This window comes from Penaeus vannamei, chromosome 16 (assembly GCF_042767895.1).
Source record: "Penaeus vannamei isolate JL-2024 chromosome 16, ASM4276789v1, whole genome shotgun sequence".
NCBI classification, from domain to species: domain Eukaryota; kingdom Metazoa; phylum Arthropoda; class Malacostraca; order Decapoda; family Penaeidae; genus Penaeus; species Penaeus vannamei.
Genome location: NC_091564.1, coordinates 24,478,661 through 24,491,160, shown reverse-complemented (window position 1 = coordinate 24,491,160; position 12,500 = coordinate 24,478,661). Strand labels below are relative to the sequence as shown.

The 12,500-nt window shown below is 38.8% G+C and overlaps 1 protein-coding gene across 3 annotated transcripts in view; it reads right to left on the bottom strand.

Moving 5' to 3' along the window:
• Window positions 1-4,403, bottom strand: part of MetRS (methionyl-tRNA synthetase 1) — a 100,787-nt gene extending 96,384 nt beyond the window's left edge. Inside the window, exons 1-2 of one of the 3 annotated variants that reach the window (XM_070131347.1) lie at window positions 4,173-4,403; window positions 3,906-3,945 (exon numbers count right to left, since the gene is read on the bottom strand). In XM_070131347.1, the coding sequence (XP_069987448.1) occupies window positions 3,906-3,945; window positions 4,173-4,190 (58 nt within the window). In that variant the 5' untranslated portion in view covers window positions 4,191-4,403. Of the gene's footprint in view, window positions 1-3,905; window positions 3,946-4,087; window positions 4,148-4,172 lie in introns of those variants that run through there. The other 2 variants (XM_070131346.1, XM_070131348.1) reach the window with 2 other exon arrangements.
• Between the last annotated feature and the right edge of the window lie 8,097 nt (window positions 4,404-12,500).

Here is a 12,500-nt window from a genome sequence, read left to right as displayed (position 1 = left end):
GCCCGATAGAGCTGCATTCACACAGTAAACAATAAACCAAATACTCTTATATCTGGAAATGTCAACTTTTTGTTCACTTTTTTCTGGCATCTGGATTGCTTCTAGATGTCTGGACCCCCAGGAGGGGGTTCGCAGGGGGAACAGCCCCTTGCATTGTGTAATTCTCGTATTTACAATCGACATGTGGGACGCACAATGCCGAGTCTGTCTGACACTCTCGCCTGCCATGAATACATGGAGGATTCTTTGTTTTCCTGGGTAGGGGTGGGGAGGCAGTTGCAGGGGGCACAGCCCCCTACATTAGACAATATAGTGACTTTATCAGTACCATGATTACAGCAGAGATTGAGAATTCCACACTGGAATAAACACCAGAATCAACCAAACCAAAACGATAAAAATCCAACGAGGACAATATGCAGTATGAGGTGGTGATAAAACCTATATATTTCGATAGACAGATACAAACCAAGACACTTTTCTTCTATAGCAACATTTGTGCGGAAAATCTGTACAGTATGGCCGCATTAAGTTAGGGGAAATTGAAGATAATATTCTTGTAGAGGACAAAAAGTAATAGTGCTGGTACAAGAAATATTCTGAAGACACGAATGGTAACGCCACAAATAAAGGAAAAAGGTCGCGGAAAACATCACTCACAGCCTAAGTCCACTAGGCGCTCCAGCGGCTGAGTCCACTGGCTTGGCGTGAAAGAACAAGTTGAAGCGCAGCTTGCACAGTGTCTTCTGTCCTACTGCACACCTGCATTACCACTACCTTTTTGTTCACTTTTTTCTGGCATCTGGATTGCTTCTAGATGTCTGGACCCCCAGGAGGGGGTTCGCAGGGGGAACAGCCCCTTGCATTGTGTAATTCTCGTATTTACAATCGACATGTGGGACGCACAATGCCGAGTCTGTCTGACACTCTCGCCTGCCATGAATACATGGAGGATTCTTTGTTTTCCTGGGTGGGGGTGGGGAGGCAGTTGCAGGGGGCACAGCCCCCTACATTAGACAATATAGTGACTTTATCAGTATCATGATTACAGCAGAGATTGAGAATTCCACACTGGAATAAACACCAGAATCAACCAAACCAAAACGATAAAAATCCAACGAGGACAATATGCAGTATGAGGTGGTGATAAAACCTATATATTTCGATAGACAGATACAAACCAAGACACTTTTCTTCTATAGCAACATTTGTGCGGAAAATCTGTACAGTATGGCCGCACTAAGTTAAGGGAAATTGAAGATAATATTCTTGTAGAGGACAAAAAGTAATAGTGCTGGTACAAGAAATATTCTGAAGACACGAATGGTAACGCCACAAATAAAGGAAAAAGGTCGCGGAAAGCATCACTCACAGCCTAAGTCCACTAGGCGCTCCAGCGGCTGAGTCCACTGGCTTGGCGTGAAAGAACAAGTTGAAGCGCAGCTTGCACAGTGTCTTCTGTCCTACTGCACACCTGCATTACCACTACCTTACAGCCAATCAAGAGGCGGCAGTTTAGCAGAGATTTTAACTCCTCATTAAAAGTTCAAGTATAAAATTCCATATACTATATCATAAAAATGCACACAACAATCAACTAACGTTTCATATATATTCACATCTCAGCCGTTTTTACATAAAAATGTGTATCATTAATATCCTTTATTGCCAAACAATTCAAACAATACAGTCGATACTTAACACACATGCACATTTCTGGCTACATCGGAGGCCAGAAAGAAACTGTGAAAAGAGCAGTGAAATTTTCTGAACTGTTTCAGCTCTATCATGCATACCTAGGTGAAGAGAATGTTTCCCGGAGGATGTTGGACAGTTGAGTAAATTTTGTGTTGGTTACCGAGTGCTTTTGCACTTTCTTATATTCAAATATGGTGGCATATTCAGATGCTCGCATTTCGGAAAAATTTATTTCTTCGATGTTAGAAAATATAAATTTGGTTCGCATTTCCGAAAAGTCGCATTTCTTTGATCTTTATAAATAGGAAGTTTGGCTCGCATTTCCGAAAAGGCGCATTTCATTGCATTCAAAATTAACTTTGGTCATTTACTGACCCTGATATCAAGCTGAGCCAACTCTTTATACCCCCCCCTCCAAAATCCCCCGTTCCCCACGTGTCCCCTAAGATTGTTGGGTGGAGTTGGGAACTTAGTCTCTACTGGGTGCATCTGTACCGTAAGGAATTACCACTTGTGCAAATGCTCCCCAAAGGTGGTGTCCGTAAATGAACAGAGGTGAGGGCCCAATTTTGCCCAAGTCGGTCATGTTCTTTTCATGACGAGAGTAAACATTGGACTGACTGCAGAACAGGTTACTGTAATGTGCGAACTAGTGCCTGTATTACTGCACGATTGTCAAAATTACATTTTGCTAATCATCAGTGTCTGCTGTTCCACATTTAAGCTTTCAAAGGCCTTTATTACTGTTGTTATACCTCATTTACGTATTTTAAGATTGAATGTAAATGTTTTATCAGGAATTGGTCTGAAGAACCTTCTGCGTAAGCGCATTTTCACGTTTCTGGCCACTAGGTTAGACAGGACAATTCCCAGGCATTCGGTGACAGTTAAGAAATGTTTTGTTTTTGGTATCGTGTCGATTCTAGGTTATTCTTAAGACTATACAGTGGCAATGAAGAAGAAAAAGACCTTAATAACTATCGCAGTTTGATTTCTTAGGTCATCAAGTACCCCAAATCCCAAAAGATTATGATAAAAACGAAGGGGTCCACAATAGACCAACCAACCGACAGAAGCAAAGGAAAACTGACAGTTTGGTCTTTCAATATAGTATGAATGTAGCTCTATCTTGCCGTACATACCGAGGTGAAGAGAATGTGTCCTGGGGGGTGTTGGGGGGTGAAGCCCCCCATCTACCCTCCCCTCAGGGTGCAGGAAGGGCACGCCTTGTCACGGCACTTTGGCGCATCAGTGTATATACTTTCAAAGATAGCAGGTATATCAATAGAGTTTCATTAGCAGATTTTTTGGATTTTTTGTGCTAGTTTTTTACGTCTTTGTTTGCTATTCTTCTTATCTAATCCAGTTTTACCTTATAATTTCCCTAATAAACTTCATGCCCTCCCCTGCTATACAGACAAACAAATTAAGATAGTCAATGGAAGTGGTACTCAGATCTCATCATCGATGCCTTTGTACAAGAAACAACATCAAGAATCCTTGAAATCAGTGGATTTCCAGCAAATAAAAATCAAAATTGTTCCAACTTAGATTGGGACAGTGTATCAGATACCTCAGCTTTTTATACTGTAGGAATGACATCAGGGTTCGCTGTAGGGAAAACACGAAATGGAACTCCACTTCGCGAAATGGAATGTCGTATACGAAATGGAACATGATATTGCATAATTTACCAAATGATGCGCAGTATAACCTTTTTATGTCTCAGTTGTGTTCATATGTTCAACTTAAAGTGTTGAAGGTATCGATGCGCTGAAACCAAATCAGGGAAACACGTCAACAAGGCTCCGTGCTGCCTACTGGCCGACATAGCATAAGTGCCGCCATCTGGTGAAAGCTCGATAGAATAACAGCTGAACAGCAACAATGTCAGGCTTACAAATAATAATATACAATATATAAGGTAGTCTAGTCTATTTAATTAACAGTAATTATTGGTAGGTCTCTACAGTACTGTTGCTTGTGCTCGCTACATGGCAGTAGATCTCCCACAGGCTATGGGCCCAATTATTATTGGCCATACTTTGAAATCTCTGGCAAAATTACAGTTAATCCTCTCTGGGTATTTGGATACGGTTCAAGAGGGGACGCCTGCATGCGTATCAGAAGGTTTGCACCCAAAAAACAACCTATTTTCATTCCATTTCGTATATGGCATTCCATTTCGCGAAATGATATTACATTACCTGTTTTCCCCACACCCTCAGGGTCAGGGTTCTGTAAAATCTGTGGACAAACATAAAACATATGGTATACTTGTAGCCTCAAATATCGGTCCAGAAAAAAAACTAAAAGAGATCACCTTACTTTTACAAAACAAAAATAAATACAATCAACTAGAAATATCGAGACGTGTATGGGCTTTTACATAGCACGGATTTCCATGATGTTGCAACGACCGGCAAAATCTTCCTCATATCCAACCAAAAAGAATTTCACCCAAAAATACTTACATTTCGCTTCAACAACATCTACCTCATGGCCACATAATTTTGCTGCAATCAATATTTTCAAGCCATTTGGGTGGCGTTTCTGACTTAGAAGTTTCATTACTGAAAAAGGCCACACTTATCTAGCAAGAAAGGGATGGGTATGTAAACACGTCGTTCTAGTTCATAAAGACATCAGTAATGCGAACGAGATAAAGAGAATGCGTTTGAATCCGACTGCGCAACAAGCGAACGGACAGCTATAACTTTAACATAAGTACGGCGTGTATATGTGTTTTCATACATATAAATTTAAGTGTATATATATATATATATATATATATATATATATATATATATATATATATACACATACTATATATACTATATACCTATATATATACTATGAATATAAATATATATATATATATATATATATATATATATATAAATATATATATATATATATATATATATACTATATGTATATATATATGATTACTATATATATTGTATACCTATATATATACTATATATATATATATATATATATATATATATATACTATATGTGTGTGTGTGTGTGTGTGTGTGTGTGTGTGTGTGTGTGTGTGTGTGTGTGTGTGTGTGTGTGTGTGTGTGTGTGTGTGTGTGTGTGTATGATTAATATATGTATATATGTATATGTATATCTATATGTATATATATATATATATATATATATATATGTATATACTATGCCCCAGAGGTCAGTAACCTTTTGAACATAGTGTGCCATTTAATAATTAATGCCTTCTTATTAAAACCTTGAGTGCCAGTTTTTTTCAGCACTGTATACCCAAACGTATATTCCTGCTCATGCCTAATAGTAATATTCTTGTAGCATTTAGTATTCTTTGTAACAAAAAACATACATGTCATAATTTTAGATTTATACTCATCATATTAATGTATGGACACACTGAGCTTTAAACAATCCTCAAAGTGATCCTTTGTAAGCCTGCTACGATGGGGGCTGAGGGTATGCTGCATGTGTAAAAACATCTGGCTCACATTGGTATATAGATCCAAATGCTGATAGCAAAGCCAAGGCTACTTTCTTCATGCAATTGAATTTATCAGACAGTGATATCAAGGAACTTAATATGGAGGCTGTATGATCATTCGCAGTAGTTTCCAATATTTCTCAATTCTAAAATTTAGCTGACAATAATAAGACATTCTCTCTCTCTCTCTCTCTCTCTCTCTCTCTCTCTCTCTCTCTCTCTCTCTCTCTCTCTCTCTCTCTCTCTCTCTCTCTCTCTCTCTCTCTCTCCCTCATATCATTTTGCTGTTTAACTTTTTTCTTTGCTCCTCAGAATACCATAGCGTGCCATAGGCAAGTGCTGTACGTGTCAAGTTTGGCACTCGTGCCAAAGGTTACCGACCTCTGCTATATATATATATATATATATATATATATATATATATATATATATGCGCGCGCGCGCAAAATGGTCACCACCAGACAAATTATATGTTGCATTATGCCTGCTAGACACACCCAAAAGTTGGCCCCACCCAGTGCTGATAAAAAATATTCGTTTGGTACCACTTGAAACAACGTTAAGAGACTAAGGGTGGAATTCCTAAAGGCCATTTAGCAAAGATAGCGTTTGAAAATAAATTGTCTTTGTCTGTTTACAGATCTAAAGTAATTAAATGCAGGCCCTGAAACTGATTAATCAGAACCTACCAAAGGGCCTAAAATTTTTCGCTGGATCAAACATAAGTGGTACCACTTGAAACCAAGTTAATATACTCTGATACGTATCATAGAGTACAGAATGGTCTATACAAGACAGATTACCCACTTTATTATGCCTGCGGGACATGCCCAAAAGTGACCCTCTCCCCTCTCTGCTCTTGGATAACTGATGTAGATAAAACATGAAAGGTACTGAATAAAACTAATTTCCAATGAAAGGTACATATTGCCTGGCGCATTAGACACTCAGCCGTTTTGTCATGCGTCAGGTTAGTAAGACACTTAATACAATGTATATTTTGGCAAAATTATTGGTTTCATCACACATTTAGTTCAACTGACAGCTGCCAAAACCTCCAGAATATTACAAGTTACAAATCATCTGTACTTCCAGAGTCATCGCTCCATTCTATCTGAGATCCAGAATCATCAGCATCTTCATACCCAGTGTCATTCTCAACCTCTTGATTTGCTAATTCTTCATCCTCAACCAGCTATGTTGGTGTCTTTGCCACCCAGCCAAACACTGTCACTCCACGGCCCTCTTTGTGCCCAACCAGGTCATGACCTTTCAAATTGCTCTGCTCAGTCATGTACTTCTGCAAATTGTAGCGGTTCCCATAATATATTTTATAAGAGCTGCTCTGCCTACAAACTGAGGGAGCAGTTCTCAGATTCAAACTAGTCCTCACTTTACAAGAGGCCAGACAGGGAGCACAGCAAGATTTTTCTATCTCCATCTATTCTAAAACTGTCCTTAGCTCTGCTCCCCTCCATCTTCTTAAAATGTTTCAAAATCTCCCCAGTATCTCTTCCCTCTATCCCAAACCATCTTACCTCTATTCCCCCTCTCTCCCAGTCAAATTCTTTTTCTAGTCTAAATCCAGATACTCCAATGTTTACCACTTCCCTACACCTACACCATATCTACTTTAGCTGTTGCACCAGGCTACCCTAAAATTCCATCCATCTTCTCGTACCACATTCTCTCCTTCACCCTCCTCTACCTATAATCCTCAGACATCTATCACCTCTTCTCATTACAAGAGAAACTTTGTTTCTCAGACCTCCCCACCCAACTCTCCTCCAGAAACTCTTGAAGACATCCAAAACTTCCTAAACATGACTCAAGAGAATGCTCTGCTCCCTCATCCCCCCTCCAACCCCTCTATTTCTATATCCTCTATATTCAAAGTAATTGCCAATATTCATAATCCTCATCCTCAAGTTCCCCCTACCTCCTTCCTTCCACTCTCTTCCAACATACTCCATGCTCTCCTTTTTCATTGCACCATTCCCTTTTCATTCCCCATTAACCTTACCACTCCCACCAGGATGCTCAAGTGAATCCCTTCTGTCGTAAGTGTCCTTTTCTGGACCCATTCCCCTCTTGACATTCTTCCTGATATGTTCCCACCTTCCCTAGTCTCCTTATCTCATTCCCTGGATTCTTCTCCTCCTACTTTTCCAATAGCCTTCTCTACCTGCATTACCCATTGATTGTTTTATAATTTTTTTTTTCGTCAGTTATCCTTAAACAATATTCCTCATCCTTCCTCAGCCGCAGATACTCTCCATTTCATCAAGTTGCCCTATGCCCTTCAGCCTTTCCTCTTTTACTGACCTCTGCTTTACTTTATTTACTCCCCCTTTACCCTATTCACTACCATGCTATCCTACAATGTTCTATAACCAGTAACATCTAACACATTTTATCCTAAGTGTTAACTAATTTTGCCACAATCCTTTACCATAGTGCTATATGACCTTTGATGTCTAGCACTTTTATTCTGCTCTAACACTGAACTAGTAACCATCGACAAGAAAATGATCAACTACATTCCATTTGTGCAAAGGAATGTATTTCCTCAAATGATGATTATCCAGTGTCCCAAGGGTCTGAAAACACTGCATATACAATGCCCCTAATGCACTTTATTTCACAAGTTCTACGCAATTTTATTTACTGGACCCACTTTGGGTTAACCTGGGTCTGTTCCCGCAGACCAACAATTAAAACTGAAACTACTATATATAGTTTAGAGAGAGAGAGAGAGAGAGAGAGAGAGAGAGAGAGAGAGAGAGAGAGAGAGAGAGAGAGAGAGAGAGAGAGAGAGAGAGAGAGAGAGAGAGAAAGAAAGAAAGAAATATGCATACAGATATTGACCTCCATCATCACCTGAGATATACAAATTGTAGTGTCTTATCATGCTAATGTTATAAAGTTGTGTGGCTGTTGGGAGAACTACTTCCTGAGGAAATAATGGTAGTGACAATTGGTAGCCCTGCATATTACCATTATATGTAAAACACCAGTAGCTTAAACAGTAAGGTTCGAATTCATAAAGAGTGATTAGTTGTAAGTTCTGATTAATTAGTTCCAGGGCCTGCATTTAATTACTTCAGATCTGTAAACAGACAAAGACAATTTATTTTCAAACGCTATCTTTGCTAAATGGCCTTTAGGAATTCCACCCTTAGGCTCTAAACGTTGTTTCAAGTGGTACCAAACGAATATTTTTTTATCAGCACTGGGTGGGGCCAACTTTTGGGTGTGTCTAGCAGGCATAATGCAACAGATAATTTGTCTGGTGGTGACCATTTTGTACTCTCTGATATGGGTCGAAGTATATTAACTTTGCTTCAAGTGGTACCAATAATGTTTGATCCAGCCGAAATTTTAGGCCCTTTTTGGGTGTCTGGCGGGCCTAATGCAGCTGGCAGTATGTCTGGCAAGGGTCACTTTGTACTTGGTGGAATATTAGCTTTCTTTCAAAAGTAGTTTCATTCAGTACCTTTCATGTTTCATCTACATCAATTTTGCCAGAGCAGAGGGGGTGGGTCACTTTTGGGCGTGTCTGGCGGACAGTTTGTCTGGCATTGTCCCTTCTGTACTCTCTCAGATGTGTTGAAGTATATAAAATTTATTTCAGGTGGTACCAATAATGTTTGATACAGCCCAAATTTTTAGGCAGGGATGACTGAGGGTTTCAGGGTGGAGGCGGGTTGCGGGAAGGATCAACTTCGAGTCTTTTTTTGTTTGCCATGGTGATGGACAGATTGATAGATGAGATGATGACAATGAAGGGTGTCTGTAAGAATGAAGGGGAAAGTCTATAAGCCGGTAGTAAGGCCAGCCATGTTGTATGCAGAATCGAAGATTTTTTTTTCTTTGGGAGTGACGAAGCTGTACAAACTTTAAAATGAACAACACACGTACGTCAGTTTTGGGGTAAAGCTTGGGAGGCGAGACTTAGATGGTTTGATCATGTGCGTAGGAGGGATGAGGAGTATGTGGGGATGACGATGATGATGGATAGACCCATGAGGCAGAAGCAAGAGGGGATTGACCAAAGTGAAGGTTTATGGCTGCTTTGAAGAAAAACAAGGTGGTGATGGGTTTTCCTTCAAAGCATCCATTAAACCTTCTCTTCTCTTTTCTGAGGGGGTCACCGACATTGCTTTGGTGGCGGGAAGTAAGGACTTTCCACGCACACAACAAAAGAAACAAGCAACAAGTTCTCTTACTGCCGGAAGCTGTAAGTATCGCTCAAGGTGAAGCCATCGCCATACCCGTTACCAAAAAAAAAAAAAAAAAAAAAAAAAAAAAAAAAAAAAAAAAAAAAAAAATTTACATATATATAATATATAATACACACACACGCACACCATTGCTGTTAATGGTAAAGCACGTCAGTGTTTTGTGTCTATTTTACAGCAGTGCTACATAGTCTGGATCTGGCGGTCCATTCTCCAAGTAAGGAGCGATTCTCCTCCACCATCTGTGATCTCTTCCGCTTTTCCTCGAAAGTTCAGGCCAGTCCTTCGTTTATTCTGCCATTTTATCCCAGAGGTTTTTTGAAAGTGTAGTGTTGTGCTTATAGGCTCGAATCGGTATTTATCGTGCAGTTCTGATATTGAAAGTTCAGTGTCTTCATTTCTGTAAGTTGCTGTCCGGAGTGCTCGATTCTGGAACTGTTGCATCCTCCTGATGTTTGTTGTGGAAGGTATGCAGAGAGGTTTGGCTGGGTACTCCATGATCGGTCTTATCAGGGTTTGTAGAACTGCAATTTCGTTTTCGTATTCATTTCTCTAAAGCGTTTTAGTTTGATAAATTGCCTTTTTGCCATTGCAAGTCAACGTTTCATGCGAGTGGATACCCCACAGGTGCAAAATTCCGTGCCAAGTATCGTTACCTTGTTGTAGAATGGAATTCTCTTTTGGTCAACAATTACTTCTTTTAGCTTTGTGGCTGATACTGAAAGAAGCTGAAATTTATTTTTGCTTTAATCTTCTATCTCTTTTCGAAATAATTTCTTCTTTTAATTTCATTTAAGGTTACTGTAATTAGCATTTCTCTTTGACTTTAATAGATACAGCATGATCTGGGTTATATCGTCGGCAAAGCTGATATCTACGCAGTTGTTGTTGGGTCCTTTGAGGTCTGCTGTGTAGAATATGAAAAGAGTAGGGCTTAATGTTGATCCCTGTGGCACCAGGCTCAGTCGTGGGAATGTTGGTCCTGCAATTGTGTCGAGCCGTATCGTTGCTGTTCTTTCCTCCAAGAAGTTGCAGAGGATCTTTTCAATATCTGGTATACTGATTTGCAGAATTTTGTATTGCAAACCTGGCTTCCACATTTTGTCAAAAGCTTTAGCAATGTCTCTGCAGACTATTTTGCACTACTATCGGTTTCCATGAGAAACGGCGATGGTTTCGTATATGGCAGCAATTGTTGTTGTGTGCCTCTTCTTTTCTGATACCATACTCGTTAATATTTAAAGAGATTACGTCTTTCAATGTACCTCGTAATGCGGTTGTTAATGATCTTCTCCAATATTTTTCCCGGGATTTCTAATATGGAGATTGGTCGGTAATTTTCAGCTTTCCTCGGGTCTTTTCCTGCTTTTGGTACAAAAATCATTATTGCATTTTTTAATTTGTGCGGGAAATAACCCACCGAAAGGGACCATTTGAATATTTCTTTTAGTTTTTCTATAGCCGTTTTCGGTAGATTGCTTTTTTTTCCGCTTTCGCCAGGTACTTTCTTTAAATTGATTCATGATCCTTTTTATTTCTCATATTGATTTTGGTCTGGTAAGAGTGTTTTCGTTCTGCAATCTGTTTAGATTTGCTTCTCTGTAAGGTATCAGTAAGGTATCTTCAGTGACAGATAGTCTTTTACCTGGCCGCATATCGATTGTTCTGTTATCTTCTGGACTGATGTTGAAGATGTTTTTTTTCCAGAAGTTTCTAAAAACTGCTTCTTTTTGCTTCTCAAATACTTTCCCATTACTTCCATTTTGTATGTATGGAGTGTCAGATTATGTTTGATTCCCATTAACCTTATCTCCCCCCAGAATTTTTAGGGTTGTTATATAGGGCTTGAAGTTTCTTCCTTTAGGTCTTCCCCGTATTTCACTGTATTGGCTGCGTACGGTTGACTACATATATGCATATATACATATATATATATATATATATATATATATATATATATATACATCATATATACTTACACATACATATGTATATGTATATATATATATATACATTATATATATGTATGTATATATATATATATATATATATATATATATATATATACATAAACTCTCTCTCTCTCTCACACACACACATATACATGTGTGTGTGTGTGACAGAGAAAGGGAGAGAGACGGACAGTCAGAAAAATAGGCCTACATATATACATATATGCTATAGGGACTGTCATAAAAAAAAAAAAACGCTTTTTCGCGCACGCGCACAACACTGGTGGGCAAAAGATCAACAATGGCCGCTGACGCAGCTGTGAGAACAAAGCCAACCTACTACATATCTCTCGATTTAGTTGCTAAAAAACATCATGATGAAAAACTTATGCATTCTAAAGGTACAGAAAATTTACCAGATCCTTTCTCTCTCTCTGATGGCTGGTCTGAAAGCCCCAATGATTGGCCCATATTTGTTTTGGTGATATTTATCTCCACCTAATACACACGTCGGGTAATTACACAGAAGAGGAGTTGAAAGCCTACAAATCACTCGAAGCTTTCAAGTATTTTTCTTGTTTTAAAACAAAACAGGATAATGTAATTTGGGATTCAACATAAGAAAAATCAGAATACAGCTATCTGTATTTGCTGTGCCATACTAATTATTCGGTTGACTGACCTTTATACAAACACTAGGTGTTTACACACAAAAAAATAAAGACCTACAAATCTCTGGAAGGGTACAAGTACTCAATACTGTTTATAATAAGACTGGTTCGTAGTCGTAGGATTAAATTCTCCTGAATTTGTGAAATTCTTTCTTACTCGCTCTTTGCCATTTAGGCCTGGTTTTTCGAAAAGTTGCTCAAAACAGAGGGTTTATCAATATTTTTCGGACGTTATAGCCAGACTTTTCTAACAGGTTAAATTTACATTCCCACGCAATACTCATTATGATACCTTGAAAAGATTTAAGCAAATTTCCTGAAGTTGTTGAGAGGGCAGTGTAGCAGTCATTAGATTTATTATCTTCATTTTGTTCCCATTTAATGTCTTACGACCTTTGTTCTGGGAAAGTTTTAAAATCAAATTAACTGAAACTTAAGTGAGA